Source organism: Globicephala melas, chromosome 13 (genome assembly GCF_963455315.2).
Source record: "Globicephala melas chromosome 13, mGloMel1.2, whole genome shotgun sequence".
In the NCBI taxonomy this organism is placed as follows: domain Eukaryota; kingdom Metazoa; phylum Chordata; class Mammalia; order Artiodactyla; family Delphinidae; genus Globicephala; species Globicephala melas.
The window spans coordinates 45,570,687-45,595,185 of NC_083326.1; the positions used below are offsets into that span (position 1 = coordinate 45,570,687).

Below are 24,499 nucleotides of genomic sequence, written 5' to 3' on the forward strand. Positions count from 1 at the left end.
GATCCTGCTGTTTTAAGGTCATCTACAGCATAGCAACATTTGCACTGTGGAAGGAGGCTGGGCATCCAACAGAAAAGAGGTGAGGAAGGGACCAGGCTCTGTGTGCCCAGTCGTTTCATCCAAACTGACCAGAAAGGTTGACAGAGGTTGGGGAGTGGGTGGAGGTGGGACGTTGCTCACGTAGCTCTATATGGAAGGAGGGAGTAAGGGTTCCGCTAAGCCTTCCGCAGAGTTTGCATTAACCATTGAGTTTATTATGTTCTTACCCATCAAGTGTGTGCTCATCCCAAAGAGTGGCAGTCACCCTCAGAGGGAGAGATGGACTCTCTCAGGACAGTCTTGCTCCCAACTTCATGAAGTCCTGGACGATCAATAGCTTTACTTTATAAAGAATCCTCGAGCCTAATGCAGCACGCAGGATGGTCACAGCAGCGCGGGCGCATCTCGGAAATACTGTGTGTTAGATTCCAGAGCAGTGTGATAAAGCAAATACCGTAGTAAATGGAGTCACAAACTTTTTGGTTTCCTAGTGCATATAAAAGTTCTGTGTACACTATACTGTGGTCTTTTAAGTGTGCAGTAGCATTATGTCTACAAACGCAATGTACATGCCTTCATCAAAAAAGACTTCAGGGCTTCCCTGGTGGCGCAGTGGTTGGGAGTCCGCCTGCCGATGCAGGGGACACGAGTTCGTGCCCCTGTCCGGGAAGATCCCACATGCCGCGGAGCGGCTGGGCCCGTGAGCCACGGCCGCTGAGCCTGCGCATCCGGAGCCTGTGCTCTGCCACAGGAGAGGCTACAACAGTGAGAGGCCCGCGTAGAGCAAAAAAAAAGACTTTATTGCTAAAAAATGCTAACTGTCATCTGACAATGCACAGTTGCCACAAACCTTCCATTTGTAAAAAAGAAAATCAATACCTGCAGAGTGCAGTAAAGCTGCGTATGCCTGTAGCTGTGCAGCCTACAAAGTTGGAAAGCAAACCGATCCTGATCCTAGGCGAGTTTTTCTAGGCGACATTATGACCCCAGAGCCTGTTCTTAAATGTCCCAAAGACCATGATAGGAAGCAGGTGACATCTGAGGGAAGGACTCACCATGGGTGGCAAGAACCTTCCCTGGTTGAGTCTTTCCCCAATGCTAATGGGGCTAAGCCTGTTGTCTGTAAGTCGTGACCTTTGAACTAAACACAGAGGTCAAAGGGGAAATGGAGACTTACAGAGACAGAATATGCTGGATGAGAAGGAAGGGCACCTCCAAAAAGATGGGGATCACCACCGGGGGTATTTCTGAACCTTGCACATAGGTGGCAGTATCTCAAACGCCTGCTTCCTGAAAGAAAACCCAGAAGGCACAGGTGGGTCCCCTCCCCCCGGATAAATACAGAATGCTAAATTTAACCTCCCACAGGGAGCCTCTCCCAGATGAATTTTGATTTGCAACCAGCACATTCAAACCTTCTACCTGGCCTTCCCCTGTGAGCCCCTCGAGGCTGTCAGCCCGCCACTGTCCCCAGCGTGGGTTCTGTTGGGTAGATGACTGGGGGATGCACTGTCTTGGGAGCAGGTGTTTTCTGTCTCTCACCACTTGCTGTGGGGTTGCTTTGGCCAAAAAAGGCCATGTGCGGGGGAAGATTTCTCCTTAGTTTATAAAGATCAGTCCAGACTGCTTGGTGGAGGCTGGCCCTTGAGCCTGTGGTCAGGTTACAAGAAGCCAAGATGTGCCTTCTTTGGCCTCCGAATGCAGAGCAGAATTAGAGGCAGGCAATCCAGTGCCGCCCTCCTAGACCTGTCATTCATAATTTGAAGTGAGAACCTCCACAAGGCTCTTGAGTTCACTGCATTTAAAAATAGCAAATATTGTTCTGCTCACTAGTCTTTAGGCAGGAGATGTTGAAATGATCCCCTTTTTCTGTGCCTCAGCTGTCTCTGCTCATTCACGGGCACCCCCAGGAGTCCTGAGCTGCCTCAGACCTTTACCAAGGCCATGCTGCTACGGCCCTCACCCAAAGGCCTTTGCCATTTGGCCGTGGTCACCGCGTGGCCTGTCTCCTTGGTCCATGGCCTTCCCTGAAGTCCACCGTCTTTGCTCTGGGCCCTACCTCTGTAAACAAGCACTTTCCTAGAGAATAACCACCGTAAGTTGTGGTCACACATCAAGATCAAAATACCCTGTGGTTTAGGAACTAAAGCCTGTTGATGTTAAAAGCTGCCTGCCCAACTATAAAAACCCACCACACTGCACAATCAAGACTACAAACCACCAAGTTGAAAAACAGGCAGGGCCCTAGGAAAGCACCCTTCCTCCCCTGCCCAGAGCCCCAGTACCTCCGGGACTGTTTTCCTCCCCAGCACTGGATTCCTTTTTTTATTATTTCTCAAAGTCTCCAGAGCGTACACCAAATGCCTAAGTCTTTGAAGAGGCCCCATAAATGGGACCTCTCCTCCCTGAACCAGGTTCTGAACAGAGTGAAATAGAAGCCATGAGAGTCAACAGTTAGGAAAGGAGAATCTCACCATGGTTCTGGTGAGATCTGGGCTGGAAGGCATGGCCTTTATCCGTGGGCTTGTCTGTTGCCCATAGGGAACCCCAGAATTCCACAGACCTGCTCACTCAGTTGCAGGTGGTGCTGCCCCCCACCTACAAGTGCTGCAGGGGATCCGTGAGCTCCCAGCGTGGAAAATGAGATCACCACGCTTGTTCTCTGTGGGCCTGCGACTCCCAGGTGGGAGGAGTAGGGGTCAGAGCTGGGCACCAGGTGCCAAGATTGTTATTTCGAATTCAGCCTTCAGATAAGTTCAGTTCATCCCTCTTCTCTCTAGAGTAGCAGTTCACACATTTCTTGGTCTCAGGGCCCTTTTACACTCTTAAAAATCATTAAGTGCCCTAATGAGCTTCTATAATGTGGGTAATATCTACCGTTGTTTAGCATATTAGAAATTAAACTGAGGAAATTGTATGGTATTGATTTAATTCATTTAAAAGTATTAAACCCATTATGTAACACAAATACCAATTTTTATGAAAAATAACTATATTTTCCAAAGCAGAACAATGAAATTAGTAGGAAGAGTAGCATTGTGCTTTTGTATTTTTGCACATCTCCATGTCTGACTTAGTAGAAGACAGTGGGTTTCCTGTATCTGCTTCTGCGTTTACTCTGTGAAGGTATGACACATCACTCACCCTTTGGAAAACTCCACTTGACACTCGTGAGAGAATGCGAGTGGAAAGGATAAGAATATTGTTATATTATGGAAGTAGTTTTGCCTTTTCAGTTCCCCTGGAAGGATCTTGGGGACCCATAGGGATCCCGAGACCACACTTTGAGAACTGCTGTTCAGTCTGACTGACAGGTGGAGTGGAAACAGATGAGAGTATTGGGAAAGCAGAGTTCCTTCCACACGGAAAGAAGCTTCGAGAAGGGAAGATGCACTCCCCCTCTACAGGTTATACAGTGCAATTGTCCAAATGCCAGACTTAAACTACTCGAGATAACCATAGGTGGAAGAAATGCTAGTCTGCAGTCCCCCCGAGTTGAACCTGAAACTGGTGACATTAGCCCTGTAACCTGTGGGTTAGCATGCAGGGCTGGTGCGCTGGCTTCTTCATGGCTTCACCTAGAACACCGCCGGGCAGGGTGCTGCTTTGGGAGCAGGTTCAGGAATGGCTTGGAACTCTGACGTTATTGACAGAGCCCTCTTCATGGCAGCACATTTCTGGAGGCTGTGCTGGGAATGTGATTTTCTCACAAGAATAATGGTATAATTGTCTTGATAATTATCTCATCAAGGACTCAGAATGAGATAAATCATCACCATGGCCAGCTATTCAAATTAAATCAGAGTTACAGGCACTAGAAGCATTGGTAACCATTTTTAAAAAGTGAAATCATGTTCCAGGTTTTATGAAACAGACGTAATTGTACATGAAGACCAAGGAGTGTGGGGTACAGAAAGTGTACAAAGAGTCTATCACAGGCTGTAATTAAGCCCTCATCGATATATCACCTACAGAAAATGAATACACTCACCATGGTGGGTATTTACTGATCATTTTCCATGTGTGCTTTTAGAAGAGTTTGGGGTTGGTTATGGTGGAGGCCGGGTAGGGCGGGGAGTGGGGTGACTTAAAAAACAAGTTGTTTTATAAAAGTTTGACCTGATGTCTTCTCTCCGTTTTTTTCACATGGTGAACAGAAACACTGTAATTATTCTGTTAACGTATGTCACAGTCATATTTGAGAATCATATTTTAGGAAAAAATTCACAATGGCAGCAGGTAGATTTGTCACTTGGTCTTAATTCTTATAGGACAATTTCCAGCCCTTAGCCAGTGTCTGAGGATGCTTCCTGATGGTTTGTGTGTGTGTGTGTGTGTGCCTGTGTGTGTGTGTGTGAGATGGGGCAGTGGCTAACAGTGGTCCCCAAAGCCTTTTGGTGTAGGTTTGAATATCATCCCTAAATTGACTAGCTAAATGCCTCATGGCGGTTTCCCTTCAGTTTGCTTCCTTGCCTGCGAAACAGCAGTAGTAATAGTACCTACCTTGTAGGGTGGTTGTGAAGATTGTTGAGATCTATGCATGGAAAGCATTGTAGCACCGTTCCTAGGCGCTCGATAAATATTAGCAATCACCAACATTCAGTGTATTTAGTTAATTTCCAAGTTGATTATAGCCACAGTCTGATGCCACGTACTCTACTACTTGATGGCATTTTGAACCTTGTGTAAAAAGCATGTTGCAGTCTCTGCTGAGTGTAATGAGTTGATGGGGCAAAATCAATCAAAGCCAGGATTGGCCACGTCTACTGGAATTGCTGTAGGCACTTCTGGAACTTTCAGTGGCAGTTTAATTGCATAACTGCCTGAGCCACTGTCTCAGGATTGTGTTATACTTCTATAAGCCGAGTCAGTCTGTAGGTGTAGCGTTGCTACCCCTGACGTTAAACATCCAGATGCTTATTGTAAACTCCTGTCTATCTTTTGAGACTCCACTCCACAAAGTCTTGATGCCTAGGAAGCCTCCCCTCACAGGGGCTGAAGAGATCAGCGACTGCACAGACCTCTGTGGACGTGACTTGCTACATGTTTGTATGTGGTCCTAAGGTCTGATAGGTTCAACTCCTGAGAAGTCCACACTCTAAACTGCATCTCCGATGAGGCACTCTGATTTTTGTCTGTCAAGGGTTTGTACTGCAGTGCTGTCCTCCAGCTCAGAGTTCAAGGTCAGCACGGTTGTCAGGTTCCTGGACCAGCATCAACACCGCTGTTTGACTCTCTTTGTCCTTACTTGATTAAAAGAAATGAAAATCAGAAAAAAATAAAAGTACTGATACCAGAGATATTCAAGGACCTGTACTAATAACAGAATTGAAATAAAGATGGACACGAGGTGGGTCACAGGGGGCAGTGTGACCCCTGCACCTAAGGTGGTCTAGGTTGTATTATGAAGGCAAGAAAGAGTTAACCCGTTCAAAACGCTGTGCTCTCCCTCCAGGACAGTACGTGACAAAACAAAAATATCAAAGTCCAGGGTTAAACTTCTGCACGTTTCAAGCATATTTCCAGGGATATGAAATCCAAAGTGTCATCAGTGGCATGACTTATGCAGAGAAAGATCTTTAAAGAGTGGCACTAGCTCTTGAATAATCTTCTTAACATAGCCTCCCACGTCATGGATGGAATCCTGTGAAATGTAGAGAATCTGGCAAATGTATGGTGATAAATTGGATTTAAACATTAAAAAAAAATTAGTCATGCAGAATTGGTCTTGAAGGGTTCCATTATTCTATTACCATGTACCCCACTAACTGCTTTAAAAGTGTCTTCACTAATTGCTTATATTGTTTGGAAGACATACAGCCATAATAAAAGCATCCTCAGAGCTGTCCCCCCCACCACCGCTACCCACCCACACCCACACATCACCTGTTATGAAAGGAATTTCACTTGTTTTCTTTTGTACATGTTTGTGAATGAAGTTTTATTCTTTGTCACCTTGGTTTCTTTTTTTTTTCTTGTTTTTAATTTTTTATACAGCAGGTTCTTATTAGTTATCTATTTTATATGTATCACTATATACATGTCAATCCCAATCTCCCAGTTCATCACACCAGCACCCCGCCCCCCGCCACTTCCCACCCTTGGTGTCCATATGTTTGTTCTCTACTTCTGTGTCTCTATTTCTGCCCTGCAAACCGGTTCATCTGTACCATTTTTCTAGATTCCACATATATGTGTTAATATATGATATTTGTTTTTCTCTTTCTGACTTATTTCACTCTGTATGACAGTCTCTAGATCCATCCACGTCTCTAAAACTGACCCAATTTCGTTCCTTTTCATGGCTGAGTAATATTCCATTGTATATGTATACCACATCTTTATCCATTCGTCTGTCGATGGGCATTTAGGTTGCTTCCATGACCTGACTATTGTAAATAGTGTTGCAGTGAACATTGGGGGTGCATGTCTTTTTGAATTATGGTTTTCTCTGGGTATATGCCCAGTAGTGGGCTTGCTGGGTCATATGGTAATTCTGTTTTTAGTTTTTTTTTTTTTTGCGGTACGCGGGCCTCTCACTGTTGTGGCCTCTCCCATTGCGGAGCACAGGCTCCGGACGCGCAGGCTCAGCGGCCATGGCTCACGGGCCCAGCCACTCCGCGGCATGTGGGATCTTCCCGGACCGGGGCACGAACCCGTGTCCCCTGCATCGGCAGGCCGACTCTCAACCACTGCGCCACCAGGGAAGCCCTGTTTTTAGTTTTTTAAGGAACCTCCATACTGTTCTCCATAGTGGCTGTATCTATTTACATACCCACCAACAGTGCATCACCTTGGTTTCTTTTCAGTATTCCTACTTCACAAAATTCTTTAAAAATAGTTCTCGGGTATTTATGTAGCAAAGAGGTAAAAGTCTTCACAAAAAACCCCCCAACAATATCATGACAATAGCTAACCCTTGTCTTATGGTGAATCAGGTGTTGTTGCTATGCCTCAAAGCAATCCTAGGAGACCAGTACTTCTCTTCTTCTTCTCCTCCTCTCCACCCGCTCCTTCTTCTTCTCCATATTATTGTTATTATTATTATTATTATGGAAAAGGTGGAGGCACAGATGAATTTATAAAGCTTGTCAAGGTCACATACGTAGCCAGAGGGGAGCCAGGATTTAAACCTAAGCAGGTTTGCTTGGAGGCCCAGGTCTTAACTACTACACACATTCCTGCCTTTGTTTCCGTAAAGAATAAGGGGAACAGACATATAAAGCAAAAAGAGTTTTCCAGCTTTGTCGACTGCATTTGATCATCTACCTTCTCAGTACTTGAATTGTTAGTAGATTCTGACCATCTGAAAGGGAAAAAAGGAAGAGATCAATGTATGGGGGGGGGGGAAACCCAAACATTCAATTGGTTAAACTTAAAGAGTTTATGATAATCAGCAGAGCCTTGGTTTTAGGTAGGCTGTCTTCAGAGCCAGAAAGAAAAGAGGAAGGTTCCATTAGGTTTGGGCTGCTTTCAGATGTGAAACGTTGAGCCGGTCGCCATGAATGATCTTGATCAGGAAGAAGAGGGGCATGGAAAGGTCCGCTCTGGCTTCGGTGGAATATTTTAAGAGCTTGGATTCAGGAGTGACTTGGAGGAAATTGGAAAGCGGAGCCAGTGACCAAGGAAGACTATAAAAAAGAATCACGGAAATAGGAACCTCAAAGAGTAGTGGACTCAGCTTGAAAGCTCATGGTACTGAGACTATGGGAAAATCATAACGAGAATAAAAAGCGATGTCACTGTGGGTTCAGAACCGGAACAGATAGACCAATCCTAACAGGCCCACAGAACTTCTCCGCTCCCATTATGCTTCTGTCCTTTTTAGACAAGGAGGTCGATCTTCCGCCTGGGAAGAGTAGAGCAAATACTTGTAAGAGGAAATTGAAACTCAGGATAGGTGAGCTGATTGTATTGAGCATGCAGAGCAGCACTAAATGAGTGGGGATCCTCTGCTCAGCATGAATTTCATCCTGGTGGGCCAGGAGGACGTGCCCACTGCTTTCATCTTGGAAGAATTGGGGAGAACGGGGTAATTACTAATGGACTGGGGATGGGTTAATGTCCCAATTAAAAGAAAAGCCAGGGCTTCCCTGGTGGCGCAGTGGTTGAGAGTCCGCCTGCCGATGCAGGGGACACGGGTTCGTGCCCCAGTCCGGGAAGATCCCACATGCCGCGGAGCGGCTGGGCCCGTGAGCCATGGCCGCTGAGCCTGCGCGTCCGGAGCCTGTGCTCCGCAACGGGAGAGGCCACAACAGTGAGAGGCCCGCGTACCGCAAAAAAAAAAAAAAAAAAAAAGCCAAATCCAGAAAATGTGGTGTTCAAACAAAAGAATAGAGGGCCCCATGCTGACCTGGGGCAGAATTCTGCAGCCAGTAATGAGGAAAGTTTGGCTTGCAATTTTCATTTTCAGATGTACACAGTAACTAGGAAACAGCATGGACTTGTTCAGAACAGAAAAAAATAATTGTTTCTTTATTCCCTTTTGTTGCAAAGTTATTCAACTTGGAGACTAGGGCGGAAAGGCAGGCATGCCGATATCTGGAGTTCAGAAAGGTTTGGGGAGATGGAGGTATTGGGTTGGATGTGTGGCTGCCCAGTGCTGCACGGGCACTTGTTAAACATACTGATTTATCCACCACAGCTCTTAAGATTCTGTGTTAGTGAGTCTTGGGTTGGGACCCAGGAATCAATTTTTGGTGAATGTCCCAGATTACTTGCTATGCTGAGTAAGTTGGGAATGACTGGGCTTTAGGACAGATGTACGAGGTAGAATCGTGTTGTCATCATAGTATCAATACTGATGTTACTCAGGGCTAATACACTGAATAACCACGTGCCAGACACTATTCTAAGTGCTTTACACATGTGATCTCATTTAATCCTCACACCCGCCCTGTGCATGGGTGCTATCTCAATATACATACTGCACACCTGGGGGAACTGGGACTTCTGAGGTCTCACAGATAGTAAGTGATGGGCAGGATTCAAACTCGGGCAGTCTGGCGTGTTGAAAGTCTGGGCTGTCCCTCTTAAGAGCCTGGTTTATGGCTCTGGGTCAGTGGGAAGGGCCATGTCTGGGCATGTGTCATGCCCTGTCTTTAACATGAGAGTAGCATCATTATGAAGACATTGGGGTGATCCAGACAGCCGGGAGGAATGACTAAATCTGGATGGGAGTATTAATTTATCGAGATCAAGTCTTGGAGGGTTAAATGTAATTGCTGCCCCTCAGGGCCCCAAGTCAGAGCAAAGATACTGGAAGCCACTACTTAACAGTTGCCTGGTAAAAAAGACCTGGGTTGTTTGGGTTGACTGCGCGCTCAATATAAATCAACAAGGCCTTTGTCTCTGCTGTACCTTTTGCCTGGGATGCCCTTTTCCACTTCCTCCTCTTTCTCCTGGCAAAATTTTAATCATCTTTAAAGGCAGAGCCTAAATGTCACTGCAGCTATGGAGTCTTCTTTGATTTCTACAGGCAGATTTATCATCCCATTCTGCTGCTTTAGCACTTTGTTCCGGACGTTATAATTTTGCGATTATCTTTCTTAGCTTGTGCCACTCATGTCCACGGTCACTCAGCTGGAAACACGGAGGAGGAGGGCAGAACCTCCTTCCTCCCTCCCTCCCCTCCCTCCCACTCGAGTCCCTGCCGAGGAATCAATTTTAACTGTCTGCGTATTGATACAATCGCCCCTTTCTCATTCCTGCAGCCCCTGCCTGATTCAAGTCTGTGCCCTAACTTGTCGCCAACCTGTCACTTGTTGCCCCCCAACAAAACACATTTCCCACAAAGCATCAGAGAATTCTCTATCAAACACAATCTGCCTGTGCTGAAAATGTGTGCCTGGCTCCCCACAGCCAACAGGATAACCCCAAGCCCCCAGCCATCTATGATCTAACACTGTCTAACTCTCCAGCCTCAACTTTTGACTCCCTGCCTTGCTTCTTGGACTCCCGTGACACTGAACTCATTGTAATTCCCCAGGCAGTGTGCTGTTTCTTGCTGCCTTGTTCTGGCTCAAGCAGTGACTGCCTGGGATGGCTTCCCTGCCCACCGCTCCCCCCCCCCCACTGCCTGACTCCTCCTGGGCTCGGCTTGGGAGGCCCCCACATCCCTGCCCTGGGCTCTCCCCATGCCCTCTGCATCCCTCTACCTCTCACTGCCACTTTCTATTGCAATTATCTCTATTTTGCTCTCACTTGAAGCCTTGAACTTCCTAAGTGCAGGGCTGTGTTTCCTTCTGTTTCCCCTGGCAAGTGGACACTTAATACATGTTTCTGCAAAGAATTGTAACTATTTGTCCTACTTGGCAAGACTAGAGGATTAGAATCTTGCCGTTTCCTCTTCCTGGAGGTGAGGTCTTGGGTATTCACCTCTGAGGGAGAATCTGTTTGCTTATTTGTAAAATTCGGATAATTACAGTCCCCTCGGGGGCCATTGTGAGAATTAAGCGAGATGGCGGTGTTTTATAAAATTTAGCATCCTATTCCAGGGATCCACAAACTTCAGTCCTGCTGCCTGAGTTTGTATGGCCAAGAATCTTTTTCACATTTTTAAATGCTTTTTAAAAATTCGTAATAATAACTTTTGACCCTTGAAAACTATATGAAATTTCAATTTTAATGTCCATGAATGAAGTTTTATTTGAATGACCAGAGCCACGTTTATTCATCTACTGATTGCCCACTTTTGCACTTCGGCAGCAGAGCCGAGTACATTATTCAAGTTAGGAAAAGGCATGCGATTCACTGCCCCCTCCTTGTACACGGAACTTTTTGAGAGGAGGTTTCCTCTCTTTGAACTTCTGGAGCCCTCCCCCTGGTCCCCGCAGTGATGAGTTAGTGTCGGGGGGGAAGCCACAGGAGCTGGCTTTGGGCTTTCGGAAAAGGAGAACGTTCCAGTAAGAGTTTCGTGGGCTGTTGGGATAGATAGTGACCTCTGCACTGCTGGGGGTGTTAGGGGTAGTGGTCACTGGTTTTCTGTGTCACTGTGGAGCAGGGTGTCACAACATTGGCCCTATTGACATCTGGGGCTGGTTAATTCTCTGTGGTAGGGGCTGTCCTGGGCATTGTGTAATGGTTGGCAGCATCCCTGGCCTCTGGCCACTAAAAACCAGTGGCGTCACCTCTTCCAGTTTCAATGACAAATGTGTCCAGATGTTGCCAGATGTCCCGAGGGGGCAGTACCACCCCGGGTTGAGAATGAATGTTGGAGAACGTTGAAGCATTATGGGTGAGACTGCAAAACTTTCAATGTCCAAAAAGCTCTTGGCACTAGAGGCTTCATGAGTTGGAGCTGGCTTCCCTGGATGGGTTGTGTCACCAGCTCCGGGGTCTCGCATGATCCCGGACTTGGTCCCAGCCCCTGTTTTGTAAGGTTGCTGTGAGCATTAGATGAGATATCCACGCATCTACAAAAGACCTGTTTGGCGATTGTATTCATTTCAGTGCTTCCTGTCTGCTTTAGGAACATGTTACTTTTGTTATTCCTGGACTGAATATTAAGAGGGGAAATTAATAATAAATTAATAGGGAGAAATACATACTTGAATAATTTTATGGAGCCTGTATTTAAGAAAACACATTATAGGGGCTTCCCTGGTGGCGCAGTGGTTGAGAGTCCGCCTGCCAATGCAGGGGACACGGGTTCGTGCCCCGGTCCAGGAAGATCCCACATGCCGCGGAGTGGCTGGGCCCGTGAGCCATGGCCGCTGAGCCTGCGCGTCCGGAGCCTGTGCTCCGCAACAGGAGAGGCCACAGCAGTGAGAGGCCCACGTACCGCAAAAAAAAAAGAAAGAAAAAGAAAACACATTATAGAATAATAATAACATGTTATTTTGTGGGTCCATTTTGTCTTGGGGAAGAAGACTTCAGAAAAGTTTCAGTTGTTTAAAAATATGAAAATCTCATAAAGTAATACAGGACGCCCATGGCTGTTTAATATTGGTAGCCAGCATTTGTTAGGCCACAACAGTGAGAGGCCCGCGTACCGCAAAAAAAAAAAAAAGAAGAGATGACAGTTTTCCTCTAGTCTGTAGATTTCATTGCCCTCTGAGAGTTCACCTAGAAAACCACACACCGCCCTAACCCTACCACCCACAGGATGGAATGTGACCCTTGTTTGTCTCTGGCCTGCTGCCCCCTCCGAGCTCTGTTCCCATCTACCTCTTGGGGTTGGATCCCCACCATGGCTCCCCTCTGTAGCGGGAAGGCTGGAGGTAAAAGGGCCCCTTAACCCCTAACCTGTCACTGGGACACAGATTTAGAACACATTGGTCCAACTTATATGGCGAACTTGGGACTTCCCTTTGTTTGTTTTAGTTAGCTAAAAGTTAACTAGAAGCGCTTGCTCTGTGCCAGGGCCAGTATAAATGCCTGGATGGTTGCAGCTGGCAAGTAGCAAAATATCACCCTGTGTCCCAAACTCGATGGCTGTTGGAGGCCCAAGTTCTTACTTCTCAGAGAGTCCTAGCGATTTTCTCTTTCTCACTTTGAAATACGTAGAGCAGGCAGGGTATACAGGGAATGATATACTTTGCACCCACGTGTCTGTGCACACCTTCACATTTTACCCTGTTTGCTTTAGATTCTTTTAGAAAGAAATGAATTATGACAAATAAAATCAAAGCTGCCTGTAGGATTCTTCCTGATGCTTTTCCTGACTCACCTTCCCCTGGGGTAGCGACTCTCCTAAATTTGGTGCTTATCGCTACTTTGTATATTTTTATATTCTTACTACATATGTATGTTGTACATTAGCCTTTGAATTCATACCTTATATATAAAAACAGTCATCAATCATGCTTTGGATTTTTGGGTTTTGTTTGCACGATTTAGACTGCAGTGCACCTTGTTGCCAGTCTGAATGTGGAATGTCGTATGAATAGATTTCTGAACTTACTAAAGATAATAGTCGTTCCTAGGTTGATTTATAATTAAATTTCTTTTTCAACCTTACTTGAAAGTTAAAGAAACTGAGTATTTGTTTTGAGATGGAACCTCGTGGATAGATGTAGCTCCAGTTCTTCCACTTTAATGCTTTTTTTTGACTAAGTGAAAATTTATTGGTCCATTTCTCCTATTGATGGGCGTTTAGGTAGTTTCTAGGTCCTGCAGTTACAACCATGCTGCAGTGAACATTGCTGCACACGTTGACTGGGGCACCCATGGGAGAGTTTCCCAGGGAATATACCTGCCATGTAGGATATGTCTACTTTTACCTTTACTAGGAGTTTCCGAATTGCACTCTAAGGTGATACCTGTGTAAGGGGGTTGATTGCTCTGTATCCTTGACTCGAGACAATCTTCTCTTGCCCTTAACAGACTTAATATTGTTTGCTAATTTGTTGGGTCTGACCTAATATCTCACTGTTGCTCCAAATACGGTTTTGAGATTAGATACTGTGTGAGATGTAACAAAGTCCAAATGTCCTTTTCTCTTGATTTTCTCGGATCTGAAAAGAATCCTTTAAATACTAGATTAGTCTGGATCCTTGCAACTTCAGTATTTGCAGTACTTCCCATGCATCATCCAGGAAGTCCTGTAGTTGTGAAGCTGTGCTGTATGGCTTCATTCAGACAACTGTTTTGAGGTCTCCCTATTTCTGGGGCCTCCCTTTCTCCTTCATCCCAATTTCTTGTTCTCCTCCCCAGTGCAGACTTCTCCTAAGGCTGGTCCTGGAGCTTTTAAAATCCCTCCTTCAGGCAGCTTCTGTCCACTCTCTTCCTCCTGTATTTGGATCCCCATCAGGGCCGGGTAAAGATTTTTATAATTAACGTAAATGCTGCATGAGTTCTACTGAGGCTTAATCATCCTGTGATGATGTCAGTAGGAAGTAGGGAAATTAACTTGGGGTGGGGACGGTGGCGGCAGGTGGATAGCACTTGGCATGACGGAGATTTCAGCCCACTGGGAAGTTAGCTGTGTATGTGATGAGACAGAAGAAAACGGCAAGAGATAGTGACTTTCTCATTTTTAAGTATAAAAAGGAAACATAATTATATTAATTTTTATTTACATTTTTAATGTGTTCTTGCCCTTGATCAAATTAGAGAAAGATACACTTTTTTTTTTAACTGAAGTATAGTTGACTTACAATGTTGTGTTAGTTTCAGGTGTACAGCAAAGTGATCAGTTTTATTTTTATATATATATATATATATATTCTTTTTCAGATTCTTTTCCCTTATAGGTTATTAGAAGATATTGAATATAGTTCCCTGTGCCATACAGTAGGTCCTTGTTTTTTTATCTATTTTATATATAGTAGTGTGTATCTGTTAATCCCAAATTCCTAATTTATCCTTCCCCTGCCTTTCCCCTTTGGTAACCATAAGTTTGTTTTCTATCTGTGTCTGTGAGTCTAGAGAAATATATACTTTCGATTGGCTGGTTTTACTTGGTATGAGACACTCTATATCCTTCAGTAAATATATTGCAATTTTGCTTTTTAATTCAAGGGTATATTGAAACAAACTTCATAGAGGATTAGACAAGAATATAGAAATCAATATACTCAAACGTACACATGTTTCTTGCGAAGTTAAGTTAGTGAAGGTGATTTGTGGAGGCTCAAAACTCTTGGGCTGTCCCCACACCTCCTGCTTCACTTGAGAGTTTTTCATTCACAATGACCATTTTGATGGAAATGTTCAGTCCTTAGAAGAACCTGGAATGTGCATTATTTAGATTTTACTGGACAAGAGGGATTTGTTTCTTCTACCCTAGTTATCAAAAAGATTAACCCTTTGACCTCTACACTCTAATCGCAACCACTCTGAAAACAAAGGGGTTATTTGTACAAACTAGTGGGAAAAGCAAGGCTTTATGCCAAGTGGGATGTTTCTCGGTTGAAGGAGGTGGCAATCACCGCGCACATTTTTTTTCTTGTGTTGCAGGCGTCTGTGGAGGCTTCTGGTGAGATCGCATTATGCAAGACTGGATTTCCTGAAGATGTTTACAGTGCAGTCTTGTCCCAGGATGTGCTCGAAGGACAGCCTCTTCTCAATGGTAGGATCTCAAAAGATACATTTGTACACACAGCGTCTGTGCTCTTGAAAGACTGTTCCATGCTGCAGTTAAAAAAGTCTCTAAATGATCTCTACTGTACAATAAGTATGAATTTTTCACTGTCCCTATAATGAAGCTGTAGGGACTTTATTTTAGGATTACAGAAGAGCTCACGAATCTCTTATGTACGTAACTGGAAGGCTCCCGATCTCTTGAAAACGTCAGAGAGCTTTCATTTTTCATTTACAGTGGAAACCATCACACAATTAATTTTTACAATTTTCTGCCTACATTTTACTTATGTTGAAAAATCATATTTACCAAATATCTGATTCTACTGCTTTTAAAAATTATTTACAGCTATCATCTACTTAGTATTTTGAATCAAAGAAATGGCTATAATATTATCTCTGCTGAGACATGTCAAACTTTAATATTTAGCAAAATTATAATGAACAGATTTAGCAGGTAAAGAAAGTCTCAAGACAGGAGCATGAAATCCATATTTTTATTATGCCATTGTTTATAGAAATTACTAGATAGCTGCTTTAGTTGTAATATATGTGAGTTTCCAATATAGACTCATCTTCTATCTAAATATGGATCAAAGTCATCACAGTTATCATATGAAATCTCTTGCCAATAAGTCTAGATTAAATCTGAAATAAAACTTGAAATCAAAAGCAAAATTCAAAGTCCCTTCTGTTACCTCTAATTGAAAGCAAATAAAATTTTGGGTAGTAATATTTTCATGGACTTATTTATCATTACTCAAAATGTCATTGAAATAGGAAAGCAAGAAGAATTGATTAAGAAGTTGTATTTAGGTTCTAATTTCCCACAAATCGTGCATCTCTCTGGCCTGTTTTAGACAGTCGCTTTTAGAAAATCTGAGCGACCTCAACTAATTAATTTACACGGGACTCTACCACACAGCCTTAATTGAAGTGTCTCTGTAGCTCTGACAAACCTTAGTGGTACCATACTTAAGAATACCATAGACAGAGGACTTTGAAATGTAAATGGACCCTACTAAGCATCTGTGGTACAGGTCATCTTTTATTTTAATTTCTGTTCTGATTGTGATTTGCTTACACCTATGTGATCTTTCTGAAGTTGATTTCTTATTTAAAGACATCCTCCCGTCCCTGCCTCATCATGTGGTATTTTAATGAGTAAATGTTAAATCAGTCTGTCTCAATGCTGAATTGCTATCTCATCTAGTGGTTAATGGTTGATGCGATAGAGGTTTAATTCAAATCAAAGTGTGTAGATTTTTTTTATTTAATACAAGTTTCAGAGTTCTGCACATTTGTCATTTTCTTTAAATCTATAAATTATTATGTGGCATCCTAGGACCTATGTGACCTTAAATATTATTTGAATGCTGAAAAAATATATTGATATGATTCTAAAGAATAATTCAGGCAGAGCAAAAATGTCAGTGGAATTTGTTGCATTTTATTTTTGAGATACATTTTTAAATGGATAATTCCTTCTCCTACTTTCTCCTTCTAAAAGCTTGTTGAAATTTGCTGGTTACAAATGAACACACGGTCTGTCTCTAGAAGCCATTGATTTAAGGTGAAATACATTGGCATGCTGAATAGTTTTGAAAATGAAAGCCTGTTTTTTAGTTACTAGATAATGCTGGTGACAGTAGAAACCAGACACAGCTGATTGCCAGTGTCATTTTAGTATAACCTAGAAACTTGGAACTTCGCTGGACTTGTAAATATAAAAGATTGAAAATACTTCTGACTTTGTGCTCTAGCCATCTCTGAGGGGAGTGTGTATGACAGTCTCTGGTAGAATTTCTGCGCTTTCCGTATGCCCAGTTATTACCATTTTTATCTTTTAGCCTTTTTGATAAAACTGTTTCTCTTCTGACACACCATTATTTTTTTTCTTTATCATTCATAGAATATGTTAAAGAACACCAGCATCTCAATGTGTGAAACGTAAAGTTCATAGTATTGATTCCTAGAAAAAACGGGTTTTTTGGAAGGAGGAGGGCTTTTGTGAAACATCAACATTCCTTTTTACAAGAGTGTTGTCACCGGTTATATTTATTTGGGAGAATTGTTACTTAGAAGAATTCTAGTTATTTATTATTTTTTTTTACCTTTTCTGTCTTTTTGGAGCTTTTAGTGAGATGATAATCCAAAGTTGGGTGTGTCCACTGAACCCAAATAAATACCATACCATAATTATATTCACGAATTCTACATTCTGCACTAAGTCCATTCACCATGTATATTCTAAAGCTGAGAGGAATCTATTGCAAGACCAACCAGAGTGATCACTTTTGCCATGGTTTTATGATTTACAGTGTTCAAGGAAAGAAGTAATTGTGCATAAGAAATATGCAACAGTTTTCCAAGGCATTTGCCTCGTGGCAGGTTCTACCATATTAAGGTTGACATTAGAGTCTAAAAACCTGTTGAAGTCACGACTCCTAACTCTTGATGCTTCCTTTAATTTCCCACTGATGACATTTGGGGAAAGGAGGACAGTAGTCCAACCGTATGTCTAGGATGGTTTCATAGTGTACGTTCCTGGTGCACTAGACTTTGTACAAAAGTTTAACATTTGGGTGTATAAGTGCCATGCAAGCTGATCCTTTTTCAAACAGTGAAGTCACAATCTTTGTGAAGGTGCTTGAAAAACATCAAGCATTGGCTAGAGAGAGACAGCGTTATAGTCATGTTAGAAAAGCGGGCTCTAGTCTAAAGAGCGTCCTCTTCTCCCATCCTCCCCTTCTATTTTCTGCCATTGTAATGAATTTCATAGAAAGACTGGACCCAATGAGCTAGTGCTATCCCTCCAATTTCTCTTACGGTTTTCATCAGAGAGTTTTTGGTAAAGTCATAAAGAGGGCAAATGTATTTTGTGATAAACCTTCACATTTCACATTATATCATGTTGAATATTTCCACTCTTTTGAAAAGAGGTCAGTACTTCAAAAAAATGGTTATCTAGGCCTCTCTCTGTTCCATTTTGTTAGCAAAACCAGATTTTACTTAACTGTGCCTCTATTTTTGCACTTACAGGTGGTTTCCAGTTTTTCTCTTACATATTGTGCTGCCGTGGAGATTCTTTTTTAGCGAACTCTGATTTTTCTTTAGGGATATTTTCTTTGGGGATTTGTGTTCGAAAGTAAAATTACTAGGTCAAAGGGAATGGAGAGCGTATATACTTTTTTGGTGCATTTTTGTAGAACTCTTCTTTTCAGGGCTGAAGGTCTGTTAGTTCTTTTCTCCATCCTCATTACCATTGAATTTTACAATGTTTTTTATTTTCCTACTTCCCCTCAGGTGAAAAACATTCCTTTGTTATCGTGTGGTATTCTCTGCTTGCCTTTTGTAAATTAGGATCAATTTTAATATGTTTAGGTCGTCATTTTTACGTTGCATTTTTCTATTCTGTTTTAAAAGCATTTCTTGCCAACCCCCTCATTTTACAGGTAAGCACATTGGAGCTCAGAGACATAATAGGCTTTTCCCATGACTGTACAGTTCTTTACATTGTTAACTATAGATCCGGAATTAGAACGCAGGTTTCTGATACCTAATTTAGTGATGATAATGACGATGATGATGATAAAAAGCCATTATACAATAACACAGGAAAGAGTGAGAGCTAGCCTACCTGTCCATGTGTCTCGTGACAAGTTTATCTCAGAGTTGGTCTTCTTTATTTCCCACTTACCACCATGGTTTGTGTGTTACTAGACGCATTTGGGAATTGGTGACGCTAAGGCAAACAAACCCCCCTATGATTAAAAAATATCTCTCAATGATTGTCACCATGAGTATTTTGTGCATACCTGTTTACAAGCAGAAACATTTACGGCTTTAGAAAATAATAGTCTTGAATATTTCACTTACACTCCACTGAACTAGAAAAAAATCTCTTGTGGGAGCACATTACTTGAAATAAAATAACTGCAATCATAAATTTTCATTCTGTCACCAGCAGTGTGTCTGACACTAGGAAATAACAACCATGCTGCAGTATCAGCAGAGAGCATCTAAGCCGTTTTTCGGCTGGATGTGAAGAGTAATTTTCCTGTGTGTTTTACATTGGTGGTCCGCATGCTTAGACATCTCGCTAAGTAAACTCCTCCAACTCTGGTCAACATAAATAGCAACCTGCAATTACCAAGAAGCTCTTCAGTAATGCATTCAGACTCACCAACTCTGGGCAGCCCATGATGATTATTTTCAACTAGATGGAATTTGATTTAGATTAGTTTACTTACTGATTGAGGCTCGCCCGCATTAACATGCTGAGAGGAAGCTGTCATACGGTATCTTTAGATACCAGTACTGAAATTTTTTTATTATCTAGCAGGACTATACAACTGCACTACTTTTTTAGTAATATAAGTGCTTGTGTATGTTATGCATTACTGAATTGGGAAGCCATCTATATTTTAAGCAGTTCTGCTGTGTTCCAGGCTTGTATGAATATGTTAGGAAACCTTGGCTTTTGTTTCAATTACTGTGGTTTTTTTACATTTTGATAAATCTTTTTTTTGTTGTTATTGAATGTGTAAATGTTTTAAGATATTTAAAAGGTAGGTTTCTAAGCATCTTGTTTATACCGTTGGGCAGCCCTTTACACTTTACTGATTCCCAGTTGATTGTGGGAAAAGGTGTTAAGGACTGAGATCGTTCTCTTGGATATTGATGATAGGCTCTTAGGAGTTACAAATGAAATAAAGATTCTCAGGGATGGAGAACTTTTTTTTTAATACCTCGTGGCATTTATTTTTTAAAGAACTATTAAGGATGTAATAAGATCAACATAAGAACTAAGAAATTTCATCCTTGTTTTCATCGTAATCATTTAGACTTTATTTAAGACTTGGGGGCTTCCCTGGTGTCGCAGTTGTTGAGAGTCCGCCTGCCGATGCAGGGGACACGGGTTCGTGCCCCGGTCTGGGAAGATCCCACATGCCACGGAGCGGCTGGGCCTGTGAGCCATGGCCGCTGAACCTGTGCGTCCGGAGCCTGTGCTCTGCAATGGGAGAGGACACAACAGTGAGAGGCCCGCATACCGCAAAAAAAAAAAAAAAAAAAAAAGACTTGGAATTTTGTATATCCCTTTCAATGTGATATATTTTAGGTCCAGATTTCTTAATGCAATGCTGCAAACCAAGATAAGCCAGTTTGGTTGGTCTCTCTCTCTTTTTTTTTTTTTAAAGTCCTTTTGCAGTTATACATAGCCTTCAGTAATTTGGAGTAGCTGAGGTCTGCCGTCTCACAAACTAGCAGCCAGATCTGTGATAAAGAAAGTAAGTCACACCTCACCTGTGCAAACATATCGGCAAGCAGGCACTGAACGGTTTAAAAATCTGTCCTCCTAAGATCAGGGAGCCCCTCTCGGTCTGTCCATTTAGCCTGTCTAGTAAGCATCTGGTGGAGAGTAGAAAATAAACACAATAAATAAGTAAAATTTACTTTATGCTAGATGCTATGGTGAAAAATAATGCAGAGAAGGGAAATAGGGAGAATGTGTGGTTTTGTTGTTTAAATAGGATGGTCGGGGAGGTGTCATTGCATAGGAGACATCTGAATAAGAATTGATGTTGCACATGGTCCAAGAGCTATAGATAACTGGGAGAGGAACATTTGAAATAACAGCAAACAGCAAGTGCAAAGGCCCTGAGGCAGGATTGTGCCTGAAATGTTGAAGGGGCAGCAAAGAGCCTCCATGTGACAAGACATGGAGAGCGGAAGGGGCAGAGTAGTAGGGGGTGAAGTCAGATGAGGCTGGAGCAGTGGCAGGCCACGTTGTGTGGGGTCCTGTAGACCACCGTGAGGACGTAGGCTTTAACTACTAGGAGGTAGATATGAGGGGAAGAAGAGACAAAGTAGGAGGCTAGTGATAATCTAGGTGAGAGAAGACAGTGGCTTGAACCAACGTAGTAGTTGTAGAGGTAAGAAAAGGAGGTGGATTCTGAATAGTAAAAAAATAATCTATTGAAGTGAAATTTACATAACATAAAATTAACCGTTTAAAAGTGAACCAGTCAATGGTATTTAGTGCCTTTCGGTGTTTTGTAAGCACCGCCTCTATCTAGTTCCAAATCATTTTTACCACTTCTAGGTAAAACTCCTTATCCATTAAGCATTTTCTCCCCATCCTCTTCAGTTCCACAGATCTTTTGTGTCTGGCTTCTTTCACTTTAGCATGTTTTGGAGGTTCATCCAGATTGTAGCACGTATCAGTACTTCATTCTGTCTTACGACTGATGGTATTCCATTGTACGTATGTATATGTGTATATAGTTTACAGCTTGTTTACCCATCATTAATTGATGGACATTTGGGATCTTATCACCTTTTGGCTATTGTGAATAGCGCTGGTTTGAACATGGGTATACATATACTTTTTTGAGTACCTTTTTTCAGTTCTTTTGGGTATATACCTGGGAATGGAATTAAGAGGTCGTATGGTAATTCTGTGTTTAACTTTTTGAGGAACTGACAAGCTGTTCTCCACAGCAGCTGAATCATCGTGCATTCCCACCAGCACTATGCAAGGGTTCCAATTGTTTGGCATTCTCACTAAAACTTGTTGTTTTCTGTTTATTTTGACAGTAACCATCCTAGTGAGTGTGAAGTGGTACCTCTTTGTGGTTGTGATTTGCATTTCCCGAAAGACTAATAATGTTGAGAATCTTCTCATGTGTATCATTGGTATATCTTCTTTAAAGAAAGGTCCTTTGCCCATTTTTTAATTGTTTGGTTTTCATTTTTAAGTTGTAAAAGTTTTTATGTATTCTGGATACTAGACCCTTATCAGATAGATGATTTGTATTTCTCCCATTCTCTAGGCTGTCTTTTCATTTCCTTGATAACGTTCTTTTATGCAAAAAGTTTCTAACTTTGATGAGGTGCAACTTACCTGTTTTTCCTCTTATTGCTCTTGCTTTTGGTGTCACATCTAAGAACCCATTGTAAGATCCAAGGTCATAAAGATTTATTCCTGTGTTTTCTTCTAAGATTTTTATGGTTTTAGCTCTTCTATTTAGATCACTGACCCATTTTGAGTTCATTTTTGTATGTAGTGTGAGATAGATGTCCAACTTTGTTCTCGGAATATGTTTTGGCAGTAGAGCTGACAGGATTTGATGGATTGGTTGTGAGAAAAGAGGGGTCAAGGATGACTCCGTGATATTTGGTCTGAACCCTGGGTAGGACATTAGTCACTGTGATGGGAACGATCAGGAACTTGGTTTGAGTGTGTGGAGATGAATATCAAAGATAGGTAAGAAGACATTGAGTTGTGGGTTTGGGGTTTAGTGGAGTGGGCTGGGCTCTAGAGTGGGGCGTCCTAAGTGTATGAAGGAAAGCCATGACCCAGGGTGAAATCATAAGAGGATTTTCACCAAGTGTGAGGAGGAGAAAACCAAAGAGAGAAAGAAATGGTTTCGTATGGTGCCTTTGAGCACTCCAGGGTTAGGAAGTCAGGATTAAGAGGTGGTATGGAGATAAACAACAAGGTCCTACTGCATAGCACAGGGAACTATATTCAATATCCTATGATAAACCATACTGGAAAAGAATATGAAAAAGAATGTATATAGAGAGGTACATATATGTATAACTGAATCACTTTGCTGTACAGTAGAAATTAACACAACAGCAGGTTCCCACTAGCTATCAGTTTTACACATGGTAGTGTATTTATGGCAAACCTAATCTTCCAATTCATCCCACCCTCCCCTTGCCCTCTGTGTCCACCTGTCCATTCTCTATGTCTGCGTTTCTATTCCTGCCCTGAAGATAGGTTCATCTTGCTCTTTGATGACCTAGATGGGTGGGATGGGGTGGGGAGGGAGGTCCAAGAGGGAGGGGACATAAGTATACATATAGCTGATTGACTTCATTGTACAGCGGAAACTAACACAACATTGTAAAGCAATTATACTCCAATAAAAAAATTTAAAAATAAGTTTACATTTTAAATCAACTCTACTTCAATAAAATAAAATTTTAAAAAACCTCAAAAGATTGGTTTTTTGCCTTTATCAACATGATAATGGGCATTTCCTCTAAAATTTAGATAGTTTTTGACTAGGGTCTCAAATATTTGGGATATATGGCTGTTAAAATTTTATGCAGGAGCTTTTTCATCCCTTTACAGTTATGATTTCTCATTTTAAAGATATGACTGGGGCTTCCCTGGTGGCGCAGTGGTTGAGAGTCCACCTGCCGATGCAGGCGACGCAGGTTCGTGCCCCGGTCCGGGAAGATCCCACATGCCGCAGAGCGGCTGGGCCTGTGAGCCATGACCGCTGAGCCTGCGCATCCGGAGCCTGTGCTCCACAACGGGAGAGGCCACAACAGTGAGAGGCCTGCGTACCACAGAAAAAAAAAAAAAATGTATGACTCAAAAGGAAAAAAAGAGGAGGAATGGAAACCAAGAAAGAGTGACCAGAGAGTTAGGGGAAAAATCAGTAGGATGTGGTGTCTTCAAAGGCATGGTGGTAGCTGGACGTCCTTGACTCAAGTGTATTCCACAGTCAGGTGGAGGAAGGAAGCTGGCTACAGATTGAGTTTTCCTTTAGAAGGAAGGAGAGAAATTGGGTGGAGGTTGGAGAGGGAAGCAGGGTCAACCAAGGATGTTGGGCTTTTTGTTTTTTTATTTAAGTAAAGTTGAATTACAATGTGTTAATTACTGCTGTACAGCAAAGTGACTCAGTTATACATATATACATTCTTTTTCATATTCTTTTCCATTATGGTTTATCACAGGATATTGATTATAGTTCCCTGAGCTTTACAGTAGGACCTTGTTGTTTATCCATCCTATATGTAATCATTTGCATCTGCTAATACCAAACTTCCACTCCTGCCCTCTCCCACCCAAGGATGTTTTTTGTTTGTTTTTTAAATTGAATTGTATACTTTATTTATTTATTTTTAAATTTATTTATTCTTTATTTTTGGCTGTTTTTTGGGTCTTTGTTGCTGCATGCGGGCTTTCTCTAGTTGTGGCGAGCAGGGGCTACTCTTCGTTGTGGTGCGCAGGCTTCTCATTGCGGTGGCTTCTCTTGTTGCAGAGCATGGGCTCTAGGCACTCGGGCTTCAGTAGTTGTGGCACATGGGCTCAGTAGTTGTGGCTTGTGGGTTCTAGAGCACAGGCTCAGTAGTTGTGGCGCACGGGCTTAGTTGCTCCGCGGCATGTGGGATCTTCCCGGACCAGGGCTCGTACCCGTGTCCCCTGCATTGGCAGGCGGATTCTTAACCACTGCGCCCCCAGGGAAGTCCCAAGGATAGTTTTTAAGGATGGGAGTAACATGTTTGCATGTTGATGGCAAAGACTCCAGTAGGGAGGGAAAGTGATGGTGCAGAAGAGAGGAGACAATTACCAGGGCAGTATCATGGAGTGGACTAAAAAATGAGATCATGTGGGACTTAGAAATCTGTA

The 24,499-nt window shown here is 42.5% G+C and overlaps 1 protein-coding gene across 1 annotated transcript in view; it reads left to right on the top strand.

Annotated features, from left to right (window-relative positions):
- Positions 1 to 24,499, top strand: part of CDH2 (cadherin 2) — a 216,107-nt gene that overhangs the window by 15,964 nt on the left and 175,644 nt on the right. Inside the window, exon 2 of the mRNA XM_030876459.2 lies at positions 14,941 to 15,052. Coding sequence (XP_030732319.1) covers positions 14,941 to 15,052 — 112 coding nt within the window. The remainder of the gene's footprint in view (positions 1 to 14,940; positions 15,053 to 24,499) is intronic.